The 21176-nt window shown below is 54.8% G+C and overlaps 10 protein-coding genes across 10 annotated transcripts; 4 read left to right on the forward strand and 6 right to left on the reverse strand.

Moving 5' to 3' along the window:
- Window positions 1-68: 68 nt before the first annotated feature.
- PG985_007509 (uncharacterized protein) lies at window positions 69-1198 on the forward strand (the record flags this gene model as incomplete). Its single annotated transcript, XM_066827277.1, has 2 exons — window positions 69-110; window positions 170-1198. The coding sequence occupies 2 exons, from the start codon at window positions 69-71 to the stop codon at window positions 1196-1198; spliced, it is 1071 nt and encodes a 356-aa protein (XP_066684952.1).
- Window positions 1199-4031: 2833 nt separating this feature from the next.
- Window positions 4032-4988, reverse strand: PG985_007510 (uncharacterized protein; the record flags this gene model as incomplete). Its single annotated transcript, XM_066827278.1, has 2 exons — window positions 4032-4699; window positions 4772-4988. The coding sequence occupies 2 exons, from the start codon at window positions 4986-4988 to the stop codon at window positions 4032-4034; spliced, it is 885 nt and encodes a 294-aa protein (XP_066684953.1).
- A 471-nt stretch (window positions 4989-5459) lies between these two features.
- Window positions 5460-6408, reverse strand: PG985_007511 (uncharacterized protein; the record flags this gene model as incomplete). Its single annotated transcript, XM_066827279.1, has 2 exons — window positions 5460-6094; window positions 6153-6408. The coding sequence occupies 2 exons, from the start codon at window positions 6406-6408 to the stop codon at window positions 5460-5462; spliced, it is 891 nt and encodes a 296-aa protein (XP_066684954.1).
- Window positions 6409-6947: 539 nt separating this feature from the next.
- PG985_007512 (Carboxylesterase NlhH) lies at window positions 6948-7505 on the reverse strand (the record flags this gene model as incomplete). The annotated part of the gene is made up of 1 exon (XM_066827280.1): window positions 6948-7505. One exon carries the CDS (start codon window positions 7503-7505, stop codon window positions 6948-6950), a length of 558 nt encoding a protein of 185 aa, XP_066684955.1.
- A 311-nt stretch (window positions 7506-7816) lies between these two features.
- On the reverse strand, window positions 7817-8381 carry PG985_007513 (uncharacterized protein; the record flags this gene model as incomplete). Its single annotated transcript, XM_066827281.1, has 2 exons — window positions 7817-7935; window positions 8024-8381. The coding sequence occupies 2 exons, from the start codon at window positions 8379-8381 to the stop codon at window positions 7817-7819; spliced, it is 477 nt and encodes a 158-aa protein (XP_066684956.1).
- Window positions 8382-8952: 571 nt separating this feature from the next.
- On the reverse strand, window positions 8953-9693 carry PG985_007514 (cytochrome P450; the record flags this gene model as incomplete). The annotated part of the gene is made up of 1 exon (XM_066827282.1): window positions 8953-9693. The coding sequence occupies one exon, from the start codon at window positions 9691-9693 to the stop codon at window positions 8953-8955; it is 741 nt and encodes a 246-aa protein (XP_066684957.1).
- Window positions 9694-10046: 353 nt separating this feature from the next.
- Window positions 10047-10544, reverse strand: PG985_007515 (uncharacterized protein; the record flags this gene model as incomplete). Its single annotated transcript, XM_066827283.1, has 1 exon — window positions 10047-10544. One exon carries the CDS (start codon window positions 10542-10544, stop codon window positions 10047-10049), a length of 498 nt encoding a protein of 165 aa, XP_066684958.1.
- A 1222-nt stretch (window positions 10545-11766) lies between these two features.
- Window positions 11767-12759, forward strand: PG985_007516 (C-4 sterol methyl oxidase; the record flags this gene model as incomplete). The annotated part of the gene is made up of 2 exons (XM_066827284.1): window positions 11767-12586; window positions 12662-12759. The coding sequence occupies 2 exons, from the start codon at window positions 11767-11769 to the stop codon at window positions 12757-12759; spliced, it is 918 nt and encodes a 305-aa protein (XP_066684959.1).
- Window positions 12760-14197: 1438 nt separating this feature from the next.
- On the forward strand, window positions 14198-15749 carry PG985_007517 (uncharacterized protein; the record flags this gene model as incomplete). The annotated part of the gene is made up of 4 exons (XM_066827285.1): window positions 14198-14434; window positions 14601-14932; window positions 15184-15337; window positions 15615-15749. 4 exons carry the CDS (start codon window positions 14198-14200, stop codon window positions 15747-15749), a joined length of 858 nt encoding a protein of 285 aa, XP_066684960.1.
- Window positions 15750-19607: 3858 nt separating this feature from the next.
- On the forward strand, window positions 19608-19805 carry PG985_007518 (uncharacterized protein; the record flags this gene model as incomplete). Its single annotated transcript, XM_066827286.1, has 1 exon — window positions 19608-19805. The coding sequence occupies one exon, from the start codon at window positions 19608-19610 to the stop codon at window positions 19803-19805; it is 198 nt and encodes a 65-aa protein (XP_066684961.1).
- Window positions 19806-21176: the final 1371 nt, after the last annotated feature.

Below are 21176 nucleotides of genomic sequence, written 5' to 3' on the forward strand. Positions count from 1 at the left end.
AAGCTTCACTTTCGACTCCATTCAATCAAATGCCTAAGCGATCCTACGATAGCTCCTCAGCAGCAAACATGCCTTCTGGCGAGCGTGCACCGCCTGCAAAGGCTTTGAAGGCAAGCTTTCCCCGCATGCATTGGCCTCGAGCCTTGTTAGCTAACCATGATGACCACAGACTGAGCGTTCTCACGAGGAGAACCAGGAGCGAGCATACATCGCCGCTTCGAGACGCGCCGACCGTAGTCTGGAAGCTCGTGTGCAATCCGCGAGAATGGCGTCGGAGATCCACCGCCGCCGAACGGGTCGAGGCCTCAAGGTCACCGAAGAGATTGTCATCAAGGAGGAGATGTACGAAGAGGAGGAGGATGACCTGCCCCGCCAGTACAAGTACTTGACTGCCCACCTCCAGACCAATTCGCCGGCCATGAACCATCGAGTCAATGCCTACATCACGACGCAGGCAGCGATGGCTACCATGGTACGCTACAACGAAGTGAACAAGCTGTTCAGCGAGTCGTTCCCCAGTGCCAGTGCCTACCAGCAGCAGCTCAACCAGTCCATGTACATGAGCCCGCTCATGAACAACGGTAATTCGCAATTCTCGCCCACATCTCCTACCCAGTCTGCCACCCCAACAACCAACGGCGACCAGTATGGAAACATGACCCGCCGCATCTCATCTGTCAGCACTCACGCAACCGCCTCCAACGCCGTCTCGTCGCCTCCCGCGCTGTCACCTGTCTCCGGGCCTACGGACACTTCCGAGTCGCGAAGCACCCCGTTCCAGACCCCTGCTCAGGCCTTCCCTTCGCTCGACCCTCAGTTGCACCAATCTTCTTCGTCTATCTTCACGTCAGAGCTTCCCAACGAAGTAAAGATGATGGCCAATGTTGACATGAGCGATCCAATGGCGCCCCACTTCTTCGGCGGCGCCAATCCATCTGCTTTCCAGCTCTTTGGCCAACATCCTGACGATGACCTGAAGCTCGACACACTGAATGCCGCCCAATTAAGCGATGTTCAGGGCGGGCCCGAGTCCCCCCAACAGACGCTCAACTACGGCCCCGATTCGGCCCTTTACTCCCCCATGGATCCTTTCAGCGGCATCGATGGCGACTTTGACTTCAGCCGTATGGGTACACCCGGCATGGGCATGAACGAAGGCGCCTGGGAGAGCTTTGTGGACTTCGGATCGGAGCAGTAATGAATGCAGCACGCATTGCAACGAACCGTCTCCGATTCGAACCCCCGCGATGCAGTCCTTCGCGGGATGCCTTTTCGCCTTGCTTCCATGCCAAAAGTTTTTTTTGTTATTTCTGTGTTTTGCTTTTTTGATGATACCACGCATAGCGACCTATTATGGTTTGATTTCGTTGTACCAAACAACACGGCATGGGCCGGCCAGGTCGCGATTGCGTAGCACCTGAGGTGGAATATGGCACGGCGTACGGCACACTTGGATTTCAACATTTTCTACTCTTTTTAACGACATACGATACCTATTCACCAGCTACGTCACCTCGCCCAGCGCAAGTTTTCGACTGCTCCGACAGGATTCGCTTTTTTCATTAATTGTTCTCAATGCACCTGCTATTGGTCGCACGGATGGCACGCACATATTTTCGTTGCGTACCATTTTCTCGCTCGCGGCGTTCTACCCAATATTGGGGCTTGGACGATACTGATGAAGCACATCGCCATCAACATCACTTCAACACCTGCAACGCTCGAATATTATGAGACACGCTCGAATGTTATTAGACATACATCAGCGACGGAAAGAGGGGGACACTCACGAGATGTTTTTTTTGAAGCTCGGAGTACCCCCAATCAAGTCTGGCGATTTTAGTCGCCAGCACACAAGAGTACATTACTCTTGCTCTTGCACAGCTGTCTGCAGATACCTGAAATATGGCTGCAAGACTTCCTGTGTGGTGCGGAACGGGGCTGAGGGGGAAATGGGGTGTCAGCCGCGCCGGGTGCTCCTGGCGCGTGCGTGGTGTGTCAAGATGATATATGAGCCAGGCAGCTGGAGGGTTTGACGCTCTCTTGTCATGTTGCGATTGAACTTCTGCGAACTGTCTTAATATCGCAAACCAAACGAAGAGACCTGCCACGGGCATACATGGATGGGTCTGCGAATTGCTGCTCGTTGCCATAGGCTCTCCACTGCCATGGTTTTCAGACTGCAAGGAATCACTGTACTGGCAGACAAAAAACACGTAAAATACACAAAGTGGCAAAACCTTGATGATTTCGACTCTCGTGACCCCTGTGAACACTTCGCATACTTCATCTCGAAGAGACAGATTGAGAAGCTAACGAAGCCCTGCCACCAACTATCTGGCAGTGATAGTGTACCGTGTGTCAGTCAGTGTGTCCTTCGGCCAACACTCGCTTCACCTGCGTCCCGAAACGAAGTGGTTTCCTCCCGAGGCAAAGAGCTTTTGCTGAGAACCCTGAGTCCATGGCGAATAACTTTATGTCTTGAAACCTCGGGCCGCCTGCTTGAGCTGCGTCTGTTGGTTGTTTCAACTCCCCGGCCGACCATGAACTTTGACGCCGCGTTTCGAGAGGTTCTTTCAACGGTCGTCTGTTCGTTTTCCTTTGTTTCTCCTCATTTGATCTCCTTGCCTCATAACTACCCCCGCCCCCCGGCCAGTCCCCTACTTTTACTTCTTCGGCTTCTTCTTGGGTTCTCATTCCTCACTACCCTCGCTCCCCTTCCTGTGCACTGGAATACTGACCTGTCTGGTCTATGTACCTCGAAAGGTCTCCACCCCCGAACATGGCGAACATGTGGAAGCTGAACTTTGGAAACCTTAGACCGGAAGTTTGAAAACTGTGCGGGGGTGCTGGGGAGATGCCGGGGTAGGGGGTTGTGCGTTTCGCCCGTGCGTCCCATGTGCGGGCTACATGTACCAAAGAAAAAGATTGCGGAGATACCAAAGTCAAGTGCCAATAAACGTCAAGCTAACACCATTATTCGTGGTTCCCCATGTGGTTGCTTGGATGCTACAGCAGAATGCACGGACGTCGGGGTCGATCCGGGGTCGGAATCCGGGGTCCGGGGTTCATGTCTTGTCTTGATGGAATGAAAAAGGGGGGCGAGGGTTAGGGCAAGGTCAGGGTCCCGGAGTTGAGGGGAAGGGACTCTGAAAGTGTGAGAGAGTGTGTCCTTTTAAGCTTAGCAACGGCATGCAATGAGGAGGCGATCTCATGCACGCAGGAACTCTCTTTGTGCTTCATCCCCAGTTCAGCAGTTCTTGGTGGAGGGGAGCCTGGAGAGTGGAGAACGAACCCTCATCGTCTGAACTTCAGAGAGATATGAAAAGGCAGGAAGGGAACAGATCCGAGTGGATCCGTGCTTGGGAATCTTGGGACGAACAGCCCCAAAGGGGCGAACACTCAAGAGGACCACGCGATCGTCTCTTTGGCACAGAACGCCGAGGCCACGATGGAACAGCATTTGCGGTCAGGACTTCCTCGTTCGAGGATAGCTCGCAGGAGTGGTTCGTTTTCCATGGGGGCTTGGCCCCTTTTGAGGCTCTCGCCGTGTCGGGGCTTACGTGATGAGGATGCTGTGATAGGTCCCAAGAGCCGGCCTCGTCTCGTCGCGAGATGTGGGCGAAGGCAGCGGCATAAGTATCAGACGGTAGAGATCATATCATAAGGGTCGTCCCACGATCGTAACGCCGATTAGGCGTTCCAATGATCGTGATTTCGCATGGTGTCTCAGTCAGACCCGCCGTGTGGACTTGCCTCTTGCGTCTTGCTGACAGGCCGCGGGGTTTGATATGGAAACGGAAGTGGTGTGGAGAAGACGGACCTGTCATGTGTCCCTTCAAGGGCTACAAGGGTTCTTCGTCATGTCATTGAATCCTAGCATGACCAGCCGGGGTGATGAAGACATCACGGTGCGTAGCCAATTTACTTGAATAGAAACAACTACAGTACGGATCCATCAATATAAGGTCACATTATTCACTATTACCAACAAGATAACATTCTAGAAGATACCGCTACTGAATGATGAGCTATGGATCACGCCCGGACCCAGGTAACTCGGTGGGTAACTCGATGGGATCCTGAGGCGGAGGCATCTTCTCCACAGGCCGAGCCGTCAGCTCGGATAGTGGCCTGCCGTCTGCCTCGGGAGTCTGCTGCTGATTGTTGTTCTTCTCCTGCCCTCCCGAGTCTAATTCCGCCTTATCATACCTCTCCTGGCTCTCTTCTGCCACACGGCCCCTAAACTCGCGCCCTCGAGCACCTCGCCTAAACCACAAAAAGATGACAGCTACCAGGAAAGATATGACACCGAGTGACACGCCGACGCCTATGCCTGCTTTTCCTCCCGTTGAAAGCCCTCCTGGGATGAGCTCGGGCTCGGTCTCGGCCGTGGGGTCGGTTGTCGGATAGGTGCTGGGCGAAGTTGGTGGCGTTGATGCTGCTGTTGCGTTGGCAAAACTTGTCGTTGTCGGCATAACGATGAACCACGCGCCGGTCGACGTCGACGGCAACTCGGTCCGGCTTGGTGTCGATGCCGCGCCGCGCACGTACGAGCTAACCATGACAAAGAGGTACCGGTACTGGGCCACCTCGGACGTGAGGTTGGCAGGTATGGTCCAGTTGTACTCTATCTGGGTGTGTTTGCATTGGTCGGCCGGAGTCCAGTCGGGGTTGCCGTATTGAAACCAATTGCTATCTGTTGGGTATAATCAGATCAGAGAGTTGCTTCTATACCGAAAGCTCAGGTAGAGAATCTGTCTCTGCTTACCAAACACTGTTGTGTTTTCAAGGTAAGCGGCTTTGCTTTTGACCAGGTAGGCGCTCCAGAGAGCCCGAGTATTCCTATCCTCGCCCGTATATCCACCAGACCACACGAGCGTGGTCTCATTCCCGGCTTGGCATGTCGAGCCTTCTTGGGGATGCCACAAGTATGGTGACTCCCCACCGGTGCACTCAGGCATACCACCTCCAGGGCCTCCAGACATGGTAGCTGCAATATGAGTTCTTGGGGTCGATGGAAGGGCGGGCGAAGAGGAGAAGAGGAGAGAACAAAGTTGCTGGGGCGGGGGTTCAATGGGAACGAAGATACCTGGATGTCTGGATCATTTTCAGCTGGGCGCCGCACTGCCAGGGGGTCGGGGGTCAATGTGGCATCAAATGTGCACTTTCGAGAAACACCGAGCAATGACTGACGCCCCTAGCCAATGATGCGAAGGCAATTAATTACGCTCCCATCAGCTGTCCAGTCAATCCTGAACACAATGAAAAGCCATGCAAGACTCTCGGGCCGCCGCTCCGCGCATTATCGTCCACCAGCAGACACTCGCGCCTTATCATCACCATCCGTCCCCCTTTGCCCAATCACCACTAAGCGTTGTTACGTCTTATATTTATCGAGTACACTTGCCCCTCGCCTGATCACCTCTATATCGCCAAGGCCTTTGCTCGATAAGAGGCTATACCACATTACTTCCAGGCAACTCGACCGGTTCCCCCTGTGGTCGGTAGTTACGCCCCTGAGCGGTCTCCGCCGTCAGCTCCGCCAGCGGCCGACCGTCCGCCTCCAGGGCTCGCTGCCTCTGCCGCTGCATTTCCAGCTCCCTCCCCGCGTCCAGCTCCGCCTTGTCCCACCGTACCTGTCCCTCGTCCGCGTCCGCCGGCGACATTTGCGACATTTCCTGTTTCGTGGGGGTTCGGCGACCATTAATACGCCGCCGCCGCCGCCGCCGCCGCAAAAAGTAGACCCCGGCCGCCAGGCAGGACAGAGCCCCGACGCCCACGCCCACGCCTATGCCCGCCTTTTCCCCGGGCGACAGCCCTGGCGCGGGCGTGGGCGTCGGTGAGACCCAGATCGAGGCCGTGGCCGGCAGGATGGAGAAGTAGCCGCCGATGGACGTCGAGGGCAGTGGCACGCTCTCTGTCGGGGATGGCTGGCCGTCCTCGCTCTCCTTGACGAGCAGGTAGCGGTAGATGGCGGTGACATTATCGGGCAGCAAGTCGGCGGGTATGGTCCATTCGTACTCCATCTGGCTGCCCCCGCAGCGTTCCTCGGGATCCCAGCCGGCGTCGCCGGCTACGAATGTCTTGGTGTCTGTGAGCCTGCGTTAGGGTCTGTTCTGTGGACAAGGTATGTGGTAATATTGGCGTACCGAATATTGTCGTATTGGGGCTTTTGGGATCCTCGCTGCGGGCTAGGTAGGCTTTCCAGGCCGCCGTAGTTTTCTGGTCTGGATCACTGCCGACAGGGCCGCCATTCCAGCCGATGGTGATCTTCTGGCCCACCTTGGCTTTCGACCACGGCGGTGGCTTCTGCAGCGACATACCGCTGCCTGCGCAAGCGGAAGTAGGCGTCGCCCTTGGCACAATAGAGCCCACGGGACTGGGTACACGGTTACTGGTGGCCATGATGACTGATTTGTGTTTCCTTGGGTTGATGATGGATGGAAGATGGGGATGAGGAAACACACCACCGCAATGAACCCCGTAGTGGACGTTGGTTGACGTTGGTTGGAGGCGACCCGTGTTACCCGTGTTTTGAGGGGGCCGCCATGTATGCCAGCGGCGCAGTATAAGCGTGAGGTCACAATCACGCATCCACCCTCAAAGAAGCCAAGAAACAGTTGGTGCAACGGGCCAATGACAAGACAGAAATGTGCTGATCCGTCGCTTCAATGGAAAGATGCCCCTGTAAAGTTCAACCAATAGTGTCATCAAGTTGAGAAAAATGACTTCATTAAACCCAATGAAATAACATCCCGAAGTAACGCCCGTAGAATTCCGTCCCCTTGGCATCACCATATTTTCAGACCCGCGAGCGCGTTCTGTCCGTACACAAGTGCCCCCTGCAGCGTTTTGCGTCGTGACCGTGGAAAGAGTGGATGTATCATCTCTCGTCGACTGCCATTTCCAACCAATCCGCTCCCCAGCTATGTATATTATGTTCGTCACACATCCGTAAGCTGTCCCGCATGCTTATCCAGAAAAGAGTCATATCTCTTGTAAAACTCCTGCGTTTCCGACAGCGTCGGGACGACCATGGCGAAGCAATGCGGCAGTCCGGGATACGCATGCATCTCCACGTCCACGCCCGCCGCCTCGAGCGCTTCGGCGTAGGCAAAGGCGTCGTCGCGGAGCACATCATTGCCGCCGCATTGTATGACTGCAAGTATAGCGGCGTCAGTAAGGCGTAACATGAGAGAAAGTAGATAGGGAGAAGGCGTACGCGCTGGAGGGAGGTCCCGATGCGACTCCGCCAGCAACGGCCAATGCTTCCTGGCATCCGGCGCATCGGTGTCCGGCACGTAAGCGTCAAGGAAGCACTCGTCCATAGCGAGATTCAAGACGCTCGCATGCGCGTTCTGGATGTAGCTCCCGAACTCGTACCGGTCCTTGGGGAAGAACTTGGGGTGGCACACCTGGGGGAAGTGCAGAACCTGGGCCACGATGCCGGTGATGCCCTGGTTCCTCGCCTCGATGGCGACCATCGCAGCCTGATCGCTCATGTTAATGTAAGTTACCTAGATATTTACATTCTAAACCGGTACGGAGACAGGAGAGAGTATAAAGGTAAAACTCACGAGGTTGCCGCCGGCGCTGTTGCCGGCTACTATGATCTTCTCCGGGTTGATCCCGAGCTTTTCGGCGTTTTCTTTGCACTAATTCATCTTGTTAGTTCACTAATCTCTCCTTAGACATCTCCCTGCTTCCGTGGCATCAGCTCCCAACTTACCCATAACAACGCGTCGAAGCTGTCATGTAGTGCCTGGGGAGCAGGGTGCTCAGGTGCCCTGTCACTATATCAGCAGCCACCATGCTAGAATCCGTCAATGACAACGTACAAACGGTAGTCAACACTGACAACGACGATATCGTGCCGAGCGGCGGCATAGACGTTCTCCGCCCCATCGGCTTCATGATCCCCGACGCACCAGCCTGTATCAAAAGCCAATATTAGCTGGAAACCTCGGGCACAGTAACGCCTAGAGAAAGATTCCATAGACAGATCTGATAGATAGCTCACCTCCCCCATGCATCCGCAACATCAACCCCGCCCCCTCCCGCACCTTCGGCGACTTATACACCTTCAGTTCCACCCCGCACCCGTCGCGCGCCGGGAAGCGCAAAACCTCCGTCACGACATCGCGGGCCCGGTCCGGCCCGCCGTGCGGCACAGCCGCGTCCGCGCCGCGGCCGACCTGGCGGAACGCGTCGAAGTCGGGCAGGGCCCAGATCCGGTCGTACATGAGGTCGATGGCCGGCCGGACGGCGGCGTACTCCTCGTGGTGCCGGGTGAGGTGGCCGTGCTTGGGCAGCGGTTGGAAGTCGGCGTCGAGGTCGACGTAGGCCGGCTTGGGCTTGAGGGTTAGGGGGTACGGCATTATGAGGGTGATGTTTGCGCGTTTATTCCAATGAATCCTGGGAATTATTTAAGTTTTCATGAACAGTCGTGGTTCTTTTTATATGCTGCCACTATGCAGCTAGTTACTCAGCTTGAAGATTGTCGGTCGCACAATGGATCATGCCGCATTCACTATGAATCATCCCGCGGCGCTAACCCCCTTTGAGGCGGCACGAGCCGAACCGCCCAATGGGAATAACACGCGGGATTACGGCACCAATCCTGTGGAGATGTCGGAGAGATCATGTGGATTGGCTTCACGACTACGGGCCTAAAAAGACAGGTTTCGCGCCGAAGCGGAACTCCTTTTCAAGATATTACAACTGTGACGGGGTGTGCACCCTTTTTCGGCCGGGGCACCATGACCTCGTGGTCAAACTTCATTGCCTCACTGCAGTCGCCATCGAGCCTCATCCTTGGCATGACGCGTAAGACGACTGCGGCGGTCCCGAGATAAATCTCGCACAAAGCCAAGCTACATATTCCAATATTCACGATGCGATTAGCACATCTTGACCTAGCGATCAACAGGAGAGTGGAAGGAAAGTTACTTACTTCATCCCCAAACAGATCCGGCTGCCTTTCCCAAACGGCACGAGGTGCTTCTCCAAAGCGGTGTTCCTTTCACCCTTCGGCATAATCCAGCGCTCCGGCAAGAACTCATACGAATCCGGGAAAATGTCTTCGTCGTGGTGCGTGAGGTATGAGCTCATGCCGATGGGCGTCCCGCGCGGAATGAAGTACTCGAGACCCTCCTTCTGGTAGTAGACCAAGTCCTCCGTCCGCGCGATGCGGACCAGACGACAACAGATCCCGTAGCTGAGGCGGAGGGTCTCGTTCACGACGCCGTACAGGTACGGAATCTGCTCTAAAGAGGCCCAGGAGAGGGGGTTTTCGCCTTCCATTTGCTGCTGGGCGCCTTCGAGGACGTGCACATGCCGAGCCCGTACCTGAGGCTGCGTGAGGAGATAGTAGCCGACTTTGGTTAGGACCATAGCGGTGGTCTCTGTGCCCCCGGCCGTAAGCGAGAAGTCGTCCCCGGTGAAACGGAAAACGGTCTTTTCCGACTCGGGCAGATCCGAGTCAAGAAGCTCGGAGAAGATGGTCATGGTCCCAGCTTGCCGGTTCTCGGTAGCTCGCTTGATATGCGCCGGTATAGTCTCTTTCAGTTCCCGAAACAAGATGGCCAGCTTGGGGGGAAGGTAGTCTGCAAAAGCCGTCGCCAACGGGACCAGGACTGAGAACTGCGGGGAGAAGCGAAAGAGGTACATGGAACCCATGAAGCCGTCCATGGCGTCTTTGTAAATTATGTCCCAATTGTGGTGCGCCAGGAACCCCAGGGGCTCCCCGTCTGCGCACTGCGATATTACATCTGACTTGAAACAGGCACCGACATTCCCTTACATGAGTTTAGCCTGTGTCGGGCTTGGAATGGAGTAATCAGGGACAACATTACGTCACTAGGATAACCACGGTATATGCATGCCTCATTACTCGAATACACAAACATCCAGGTGATTAATGCCGTGTTTTGATTTGTCTTCGAATGATCGTAAAAATAGACCTAATACCTTGCTCATTCGGTGCTGCGCTAGAATAAGACCTCCAACCATAAGCTTATGCAGATCCCGTCACCTGCCCCTTCTCACTGACCCGTCCAACAATCCCCCCCAGGCATGGCGTATTGCAACCATGACAAACGCCCAAACACCCCCGGAGAAGAAGGCGACTCGCAAGCCTCCTCATCGTCGCTGGTCTCGGTGCTGCTGTCCAGGAACTCCTCCGCTATGGCCGTGTACTTTGCCCCTTCGACCGCCGCGTATTTGATGGCCTCGAAGTCGGGAGGTTCAGCGGCCGCCAGCGTCTTGGCCCGAGCGGTCATGGTTGCGCCCAGGGCGCCGGCCATGGCACCGGCCACGCGGCGGCTGGGTCGCTCCGCGGCGCAGTAGATGCAGTATTCGCCATGGACACATCCGAAACGGCCGCGGCGATAAGTGGACTTTGCCACGAAAAAGGCAACGATGTAGGTGGTGGCGCCAACCAGGAAAGTAAAGGTCAAGATAAAGACGAGCATGACCTCGTTACTGAGTGTGAAGTGCATTCTGGCGTGCTCGTCGTCTTTGTGGATGTAGACGTTGGCCATTGGGTGTTGGCTTCAGTAATAGGGAGAAGTCGTGGTCGCAGCAGTGATGGTGCGGGATGAAGATGGAGCGTCTGGGATACGGAATGGTGATGGATTGGAGATGAGAGACGGCCGGGTTGTCTTTGGGCCTGCTATGATGTCGTGATTGAATTGGCGGAGCTCAAAGTTGTTTGTTGTTGCCACATGACTGAGAATTCCCGAACCCAGGTTGGTGAGGTGTTCTTTCCTTCTCCTTCTTTTTTCGATTCACACCAAGGCTCTCCGGCGGAAACAGCAATGCACCTGCCATGATATCTTTAGTTCCATATAGCTATCTCCCAAGTGTGCAAGCTATCCATGCGCTAGACATGATTGTTTGGGAATTTTGTGTTCTTGAGGCAAGCGCAATGCAGACCGAAACGTGGTTCCCCAACAACCAGTCTTGTCGTTTTCGAATTAATCACCAGCAAGATGATGCATTTAATCTGGTGAGAAGGAACGCTGGCGAGTTCATAGTGACAATTTCCATGGTTTGTGAAGAATATCGACAGAATTTGTATGAATCTGCCGAGTCCATGTTGCCTCCATCAGACCATGCCGGCAAGTCGGGCCAGTCCATGCCAGATAATTATGCATATGCAATTAATCATCCAGCCCTTTTCTTGTTGGTGGCGATCTCTTCAGCATATCGGGTAGTCAGTCCTACGTCGCACACGAATAACCGACAGTAGACTAATCAGGCCCCTAGTCTGGAGTAGCTCAGGGGCCAAGGAGTACGTACTACGTACTACTTACTCCCTTGGGCAAGCTGCAGCACCTGTCAGATCCCGCCCGGAAACGGTCTTCCCGGGTCAGGCCATGCTCCACTCCCGTCCAATCGCTTCCCATGGCCCGGCACCGAAATTGTGTCGGACAAACCCCCCTGTCGGTTTTTCGTATTCGTATTGAAGGTAGGGGCATCGACCGTTAGATAGACAAATAATGATATATTTTCTTCATGTCGAATTGGGCATTGAGGACACAGAAGAAACATCTTTCTTTCCTCTATTCCTTTCTTGCGTCTCCTCTTGGTTCGAATTAACTGCATCGCACTCTCTAATTGCAGTCCGAACTGCCTTTTCCCCCTACCCAATGGCGTCCAACTTGTAAGTCGCAGTGTTCTCCAAGCTTTTCCCACCCCACGTACCTGCATTTGCTTTGCTGACATATGCCCCCCTCTCGGTCATGTAGCACGACGCCCTCCATGGGCTTCAACGTCGACGGCACCGCCCCCACAACCTTCACCGGCCTCGTCTCGTACGCCGCCACCCACCGCCCCGAGTTCTCCACGCTGGAGCAGTACTGGTGGGCGCACTACGCCTACTGGCAAAACTCCATCGTCGCGACGGGCCTGCTGGCCTTCTGGTCCCACGAGCTCGTCTACTTCGGCCGCAACCTGCCGTGGATCGTCGCCGACGCCCTGCCCTCCGTCTTCGGCCGCTACAAGATCCAGGGCGCCGGCAAGCAGCCCACGGCGGCCCAGCAGTGGGAGTGCGTGAAATACATCCTGCTGCTGCACGTCTTCGCCGAGATCCCGCTCATGGTGGGCTTCCACCCGGTCTGCGAGCTCTTCGGACTCAGCGTCGCGGTGCCCTTCCCGGCCTGGCCCACCATCGCGGGCCAGATCGCCGTCTTTTTTGTGATTGAGGACGCGTACCACTACTGGATCCACCGGCTGCTGCACTGGGGACCCATGTACCGGAAGGTGCACCGCGTGCACCACCAGTACTCGGCCCCCTTCGGCATGGCGGCCGAGTACGCCAGCCCCGTCGAGACGGTCATGCTGGGCGTGGGCACCATCGGGTCGCCCATCCTGTACGGGGCGCTGACGGGCAACGTCCACCTCTGGACCGTGCTGATCTGGGTCGTGTTCCGCCAGTTCCAGGCCATCGACGCGCACTCGGGGTACGACTTCCCCTGGAGCCTGCGTCATGTGCTGCCGTTCTGGGGCGGGGCCGACTGGCACGATGACCATCATCGGTACTTCATTGGCAACTACTCCAGTTCTTTTCGCTATTGGGACAGTAAGTGTCCACTCCTGTGACGTCTTTTGTTGAATTCAGATGGGATGGGATGACTGACGAATGGGGTGTTTGCAGTACTCATGGGAACGGTGGCTGGTCCAGCTGCGGGTGCTAAGCGGAGGGAGCTGAAGCGGCAGAAGGAGCAGGCCAGGTTGGCTGCTCAGGGCTCGTAACCTGTCACTACTTGGTCGGTGCAGTGGCATCAAGAGGGTGCTTCAGTGGGCAGGGCGTGCTAGCGAGTCCCAGTCACGGTCTCTTCACTGCTAGATACTTACCTGGAGCTGCACTTGTACCCGTAGTTGTAGCTGTAGCTGTAGATGTAGATTTACCTGTGTACCTTACCTAGTGGGGTTCCAATTGCACGTAGGAGACCTAATAGATGGCAACTACAGAAGAATTTCCCAGCAATGGCCAATTCCATTGTTTGAAGTCATTTCACTTGCGCAGTTTGGTTCAGTTGGTATCAAGGGGAATTTGGCTTTATTCTCCTGGCGGTATCGGGTTCGAGTCGCTAAGGAACATATTCTCGGTGTCATCTGTAAAAAAGGTCGGAAACCTCCAGTTTCTGATCTTCTGAGGGGAATTTGTTTCTTTTTTATCCTTTTTCTTTTTCACTTCAGTTTCCCTTCTTCCCGGCCGACTCTTCTATCTTGTAGCTGGTCACCGGTGATACCACCATCGTCTGCAATAGTTGCTGCGTGATACGTGCTCCCATTCGGCATGAAATAATTGCACAGGAGTTGTTTCCTTTCCTTTTCCCTTTGACCTGTACCATGCATATTAGCAATCATATCCAAAAATTTCAGACACATCCCAGCTACGTAGGTAGGCTATGCTCTCCAAGTTACGATTGTCGTGAGCCAAAATCTCGCAGATGATGTTGCTGCCTCTCTTCTTTCAGGTGGTGTCTCTCACAAAGCAATCACGGCAGCAACTGGTTTATTTCTCCAGGCAGCTCTCTCCATGGGTTGCCCAATTGGACTTCTTGGGAACAACCAATCCACGACAAGCGCCCTCGAGACTGGCTAGAAGAAACCACATTGATGGTACGACTCTCGGATTGGCTGTTATCTCTTCGGCAAGACTGACCCGGCCGGCTTTGATGCTGAGCCGAAAGCCGAGCTCCATTCCACTCTTACCGGATCCCGACTCCGACAATCCAAGATGGCCGACACAGCTATATATCTTTCCTGTACCCCTCAAAACGTCATCCCAACGTAGGGAAAAAAAAAAACACGAATCGTGATGGATGCCCCTGGGAGACGAGAGAAACCCCTGAGCTAATAGGGGCCTAGTCAGTGTCCACTATCACGTGACATGTCAATTGTCGTGTCGTTTGCGCCTTTGCGGCCATTGCCGAAGCCGGATGAGTCATGCAAGCAGATCTAGCCGCCTCCACACGTGTCATCGTCATTACACTATTTCGTGTTAGCTGGGTGAGTATCGATGAAGCTATAGAGATATAAAGTCTTGGACCACTACCTGATAGTCGCATTGTACGGTCATTGGTAACTCGTGTAAGCCACATACCCCCCTTCTTCGAGATACTGTTTCAAATCACTGACCCCTCTATTCTCAAAAGCCATTTCATCTCTGTTGCCAAAAAAAAAAATGGCTGTGCCTTCATCTGCTCCTACTGCTGTCCTCACCCCTGACGTGACCGGTGCCCAAGGCAGCGCCACGCCGCCCGGCGGGAGACCGTCCATCATCCTCGTGCCGTGGGACCCCGACTCCCCGGATCATGTCGAGCGGATGCGGCTGCAGCGGGTGGCATGTGGTTGGAAACAAGACGGCGCCGAGGGCTGGCGGCCGCTGCAGCGGGAAAGCAAGATCGGGCTGCACTGGATCGTGAGTGACGACTGACTGCGCTTGTTCGCTTGCGTCTTCTTCACTGTCTCCCTATTCTCCTCGACACACATGGCCTCCATTTCGAGTCTGGCGACGCCACTATGCCCCGTGTGACCCCTATTGTCCCTCGAACCACTCCAACGACTAACCCCATCCCCCCTTTCAGGTCCTCTCCCCCACCCACCCCGAAACCCCCACCCGCCTCGCCGCCCACAAAGCCCAGTTCCCCAGCGAGGCGTCGCCGCTACGGGACACGAGCCGCACCATCCTGGGCCGGCCGCACACGGTGTACCCGGACATCGCCGCCACCGACGACGGAGAGAACGAGAACAACGCCTTCTTCGTGCCCGTGGGCCACATCTCCCTCGACGGCTGGCACCACGACCCCTCGCTCCAGACGTCGGCCGCCGACGGCATCTTCTCGCTGACGACGTTCTACGTGTCGGGGGCGATGCAGGGGGTGGGGATCGGCGGGGCGGCGGTGGCGGAGTGTGAACGGTAAGTGATCTTCTTTTTCGTCGGTCCCGGGTTGTTCTCCTCATCTCTCTCCCCCCCTTCTTTACTTGTGAGGAGTGTCTTCCAGTTCTCTCGAGATTGGCGTCTTGATCCAATCATGCCACCCATGAGACCCTATCCAGCGTACTCGATTGGGCCCCCGGGACAGGGGGGTGAGGCGAGAAAAGGGGTCAAGCAGCACAAGCTTGCTACCGAGTTGACTGAGCCCATCATCCTTCATCATGTTGTTCAAGAACGCCCGACAAGGAATCGTACTCACCATCGTGGACGACCAGGATGGCAGTCGAAGACTTCGGAGCCAAGACAATGACCCTCGACACCATATCCAACGAAGACGTCGCTGTCGACAGCCCGCGGCGCATCGCCCTGAAGCGCCCGCTTCAAAAGGTTAGTCAAATTTATTTCCTCCTCATTTCTCTCTCCTGACAACCATCTTTTCCGACCCTACGCTCGCTTCTCTGTCCCCGGTGTCGGTACTCTTCCTCGCCTACACCTTCGGTCCCCCTTTTCCTTCTCCACCTCAACTCCTTTCCAAATCACGTGGTATGCCTACCAGCACGCAGCCAACAAAGACCTACTCTTCCCCGAAACCATGTCTTCCTGTTAATCCTCTTCTGATGTTATTTTCTCTTCCTCTTCGGACGCAACTACTGAAAAGTCCCAGATCACAAACCAAGACTGGTACATCCGACGCGGCTACCAAGAGTACCAACGCCGCCCCAACTCCTGGTTCGACACGGACGCCAGGGGGAAGGTGTGGTGGTGCACGGCGGTCTGCCTGCGAAAGAGCCTCGTCTGATTGGTACAGAAGTTTGCCTTCGCTGGCGTCTCTCTCCCCAGCCACAGACACTCATCCGTACACACTTGTCCCCGCCTTCCTTGAGGGCTTCACGTGGTTACTTGGGTGATGATGGAGCTTCTTGTGGGGGGTTTGAGAAGTGGAAGGGGGCGAATATGGGGTCAGGCTGGCACCCCCGCGGCTGGCATCCCGTGTCACCCGTCGAATGTTCTACGTGCTCTCTGAGGTGTCGTGCTGAGACCCTCCGCCTGTTTCAATGCCACTGAGTAGCAGTCGGCCGCTGCTGGCCCTGCATCACCGCCAGAAGGGGGTACTAAGGAAAAGAAGGGAGGCGGGGCGGGCGTGGGCAGGCAAGCAGGAGAAGGCGGAAGGGAGGGAGGAGCTACGCTATAGTACGGAAGCATGCACGCGCGGCGTCAGCTGCGGCGCTCGCGGGTGCCTCTTCCTCTAGACATGATTCGAACGGGCTGCGTGTCACAAATCTTCCGAACGCTTGGCTGCCAATCGGCTGCATCTCCGTACATCCTCCAGGGCCGGAAAAGAAAGGAGCGGAAAGTAAAAGGGGGCTAGTTGGTTGGCTTATTGTGCACACTGTTGTTGCCTTGGGTCGAAGTTTATATTGTGACCCCGGATCTTCCACTCCACAGGCAGTGTAACCATCGAATTCTATTTTAGTTCTTGCCTCTGTCTGACACACACAACACACACACAGCAATACACTGCTTACCGTGGATACCCATCTCGATACGCGTGATGGTTACAGCATTCCAAATACAGTAGACCTCGCATCGCTGTCTCGGCCTGCTTAGGGGAGGGCACGGTCAGAGTCAGCGTCATCGTCAAAAATACTTGCCAGCCTTTTCAAAATCTCAGATGCCTGGCGGAGCTTACACGCCGGGCTTCCCCCGTGCATATGCGAGAACTTCCAGAAAGGGCAACAGGATCTCCCAGCCTGGTCGTGACGACTCTGAATGTCCCAGCTGAGTGAGGCCCATTCATTGCGTTAGTTGAGGTAAAAAAAAAAAAAAAAAAAAAAAAAAAAGCGATACGTCGTTTGCCCATCAATGTATCAGTGTGTCCATTGGGTTTGAGCTCAAGGTTGCAATCTCTCAAAACTTACCTTTCCATCACACCGGCTTCGAAGACCAGAATACACGTCCCTGATTCGCTGGTAGCTCTTCTCACCACTTGAACTTTTCTATGGTGATTTGCTTTTTAACCTTTTCTTCTTAATCAGCAAGTGAGACACCGGATGAGCATCGCCCTATAGGGCGAAAGGTGTAACGTTACACATCGAGGAACGGGGTACGAGATCGGCCGTACAGGGCTTAGTTCGCCATGTTGTTGATCTCTGCCTCCTGTGCGCAATGTCTGAGAAGCTGTACGTAAGTAGTCAGTAAGTACTCACCGGCAGCTTCGGTATCTGGCGTGTGCCTAGTAGGCCTGCACTGTATTCGACTTAATATGTCTCAGGAGTCTGACTGCCACGCAACGCCCCCTGTGCAAGGAGTCTCACTTGTGCCAAAATAAGCTTTCCTCGTTCGGATATGGCCGACACGTCTACAGTTGCCCCCCTTGCCTAGCCTAACAGTCAGAGTAGTCAGATGGGCCAAAGATGCAATAACACCACCATGACACCTTCAATGGATCGTGCCAGGCCAACCGTGATAGTCTCGACTGAGGTCACCCAGACGCTGGTGAGCCGCAATCCCATGCCGTGCCACCATTTCCCCTGGCTTGGTAGCCTGGTTCCTACATATCTGTGGCGCTTGTCATCAGAAGTATTCCAGCCGAGACGAGACAATAGCGCCACCCCGAGGATGACGCGAGCAGAGTCAGACCCCAAATGACGAAACAGTATTGCTTTCAAGCCATTTTCTTCGCTGCACGTGAGGGCTTTCTTGTCTCGCCTTTAATTGCCTTGGGCAAGCATGCCTAAGTATCGCGTTTCACCCCCAAAGAACACATCACCAAGCAACGTAGAAATGAAAAAGCAAATTTTAGCCTCCGCGAATGATAGCTTCTGTATTGGCAACCTTGTCTCCCCGGACTGTAACGGGCAACGTGATTGGCTACACGGAAGAGATGAGTGTGCCTCCTTTACACAAGAAGCCCAGTAGCAGGGGCTGGAAATTCTCCGACACGGTAATCTTGCTCTGCTCTGTGTAATGCTCTTATGAACCCCGCAATCCAGATATAGCACAACGGGAGACACACACCAGGCAGGGGCAGGTGTAGGCGACTGACTGGCTTGAGACCAAAAGACCAATTAGGCAATTGCCATCGAGCTGCTACCGCATATGGCGGTCGCCTGAAACGGCTGCCCATGCTGTCATCGCGAGGTAGGGCATCGGCATCACCTACCTGACAGCGCAACATGGCAGTAACCAAAGATTCGTGTGCCGGCACACCTCAATGACCGCCCAACCTGTCAACATGTCAATGCTCGGATTGACTTTTTGTGGGAAAATATTTATCGAATTTTGCATGCCCATTTCTTTGCTTTCTTCGCTCTTGGGGCGACAGACGGCGCAAGTAGGGCGTCCGGGGGCTGGTTTGCACATGGCGCATCCTGCGGTTGTGATTAATCTGTCATATGATTTCCTCCTTGCGCATACTTGGGCATGATATTGCAGGCGTAGTAGCACCCGCTGGTCACGCCATGCCCGTCGGATCTGTACAGAGAAGTCGGCAAAGGGTCAGCTCGGATGAAACCCCGGGATACGGTAAGCATATGATGATGGGCTTTCCTGTCTCCACGTAGATCGTTGCCAGGAAACTTGCAGAAGGGTTATTCGCGGGCAATTGGGTGGCGTTCATCCCATCCCGCTGGGACCGGCACACGCTGGTTGGACATGGCGCACACTCAATTGAGAAAAGGCTGAAGGCTGACAGAACGCAAGGAGGCGTGACTTGCCACGCTTACGGAGCGACGTGACCGTTATGGACTTGGAATAAGCTCCAAAGCCTCCATCGTGTCAGATGGGGGTGATGGTGAGGCTGGTGGTGAAGGTGTCGCCATTTGAAGTATCGACCGAGCAATGTGCTCGTAAAAGTTTGTACATTCAAGTTACTCGATACATCAAGGTCGAATTTGAGTTGGCCGTCTGGTGCTAACTGCAGATTGGGAAGGTTGATCTGCGATAGAGTTCGGAGCTAGATACCGTGGGGCTGGCACAGCAACATGCAGCCAGAGACACGGGCAAGCGGCGCGGCCTACTACTGGCAGCTAGGGAACCATAGAACATTCCTTGCCCAACTCTGGCTCCAATCCCTGACCGGAAGCGTCAGTCCACAAGACACGCAGAGAAAATACTTTCGGGTTAGAAGCATGGCCGACATCGCCTGACTATTGTACCTGGCAGTTGCTTCAGATCGCGATCAACGTTGTAGATCTGGGGTTCCAATGTGTGAGTAAGCAGGGAAGCAGCTAGCTTCGCTTCAAGAAGCGGGGAATAGGCCAGAGGTTTTGTTGTCCCATATCTATTGCGATGCTGGTCCGTGGTATTGGCCTGTGAACCTATCAAACTGTTGGCACTGGCCGACAGCCTTAACCGTTGGAAAAATTTCCTAAAGCGGTGAAGGTATCGCGGGGATTAACCCTGTCGATAAGCCTGAGGAAAAGGCAGCTAGGTTACCGCAAGGATAGAAACTTGGTCGTAGCTCACGTCATCATCTTTAGTGAAGTCAGGGTCCTTCGACTATGCTGTTAGCACTCTACGCGTGGGAGTCACCGGGTAAGGACAAGTCCAGCCAAGGCCAGTACAGCCTGTCGATGCAACCCTTATGAGACGGGAGATCAGCAAAGACGTGAAGGATCCCGGTGTCGGCAATCGGATTCGCGGCGACACTGCCACGATGGCGACGCGGAGGGGCGTCTGGCCCGGACAGAAGCCCGGGACCGCCAACAAACACGGGCAAAGCGTGCGCGTACAGACAAGTGTCACGACTTACTATGAGCAAGATCAGCGCGGCACCTCCGGAAAATTCCTGATGATTCGTAATCGATGCAACGAGATTTCTGTTAATCAGTCACATGGGCACACGTTGTCGTAACCTCGAGGGTCATCTTGCCCAATTGTGGGCACCTACTGAATCCTTCCCATATCGTATCTTGACCTGCCAATCCATTTTGGGAACCAGGAAGCGCCTGGAGAGATACGATATGGATTAGAGGGGCAATTGGTGCTGGGCGCTGATTGTCTGGAACAAGATTCTCGTCCGGACTAGAAAGACCGGCGCGGCGAACTAGAGATTAGACAAGTCCACGCGAGGCCTGACGGTCGGAGGCTGGACGTTGGTAGGTGGTCAGGCTGCGCAGAGCTGGGTCTTGACGATGCTGGCGTTGAACTGGTGACGGAATCCACAGCGGGAGCTCTAAAGGGTATCTTTGGAGTCAATCGCACAGACGCGGTGAGGGATCAAGGATCACCCCCGATCAAGATCGCCTCATGCTGCCCGCCGCCGCGATCCAATGCGACGGGACACCACCAAGAGAGACCAGCAGACGTCGTACGGCACTTATCTTTCCCGCGTTTCATTCTGACGAGATGGGGCGCAGGGCGTTCGTTGTGAGGAATGAGTAAGCCAAATCAGCTCAACTGCGCACGCAGGCTTGTCGCGGCGAGGCAGTGCCGGGCAGGCGGGAGCTGAAAAACGAGACTGCAGCATTCGCATCCGGCGACGCTGCTAACAAAGGTGGTTAGCTTGATCCGCTCCACCCTCCAACGAAAGCGACATGAGCTAATCTGAGATATTGTTGACGAAAGATCCCAGCGGTGAACCTAAGTTTTTCGGTGGGTTAGCTGCCGTTCGTGTTTAGGTAGTGTTAGGTGGTATGCTATTAGGTACATACATATATGTACGGCGATGAACACAGAAGGACATTGGCCAGCACATGAACTCTGTCTGTGAGGGTAATGCATTCGAAAGCGAAATGGGAAACGGCATGGCGATCTCCAGAAGGATGCGTTCGCCATGTTGTTTCCAAGCTGAAACCCACCTCTGCGCAGTAGTAGCAGCAGTACCTAGCAGCAGCGGCAACGAGCGTAGCGTGAGGAAGGAAAGGGAAGAAAAAAACTTCAGAAGGGTCTGCAAGGTGGAGAAGGGTAGCATGGGCGAAAAGAAATATGTAACGATATCTCGCGAGTCGCAAGAGGTGTTCAGTGAGATTCCTACATGATGCATGCCGCTACGGCATTGCTTGACTGATTGTGACGTGACCCTGGGTGCTGCATCGGTTTTGGCAGTGCAGTATCTGAGGTCGGAGGTCTGAGGTTTGAAGTCGGCCAACTGAAAGCGGGTCATGGTCTTGGTCTTGGGTCTTAGAGACAGCGGAGAGGCACAGTGACCTTGCATGGTGGAGTGGCAGGAGTGGCTTCCCACTTACAGCAGGAAGTCGCATATCGGCGACACGATACACCACCG

The sequence above is a fragment of the Apiospora marii genome (assembly GCF_038362585.1).
Source record: "Apiospora marii strain CBS 49790 chromosome Unknown utg000004l_segment0_segment1, whole genome shotgun sequence".
NCBI lineage: Eukaryota > Fungi > Ascomycota > Sordariomycetes > Amphisphaeriales > Apiosporaceae > Apiospora > Apiospora marii.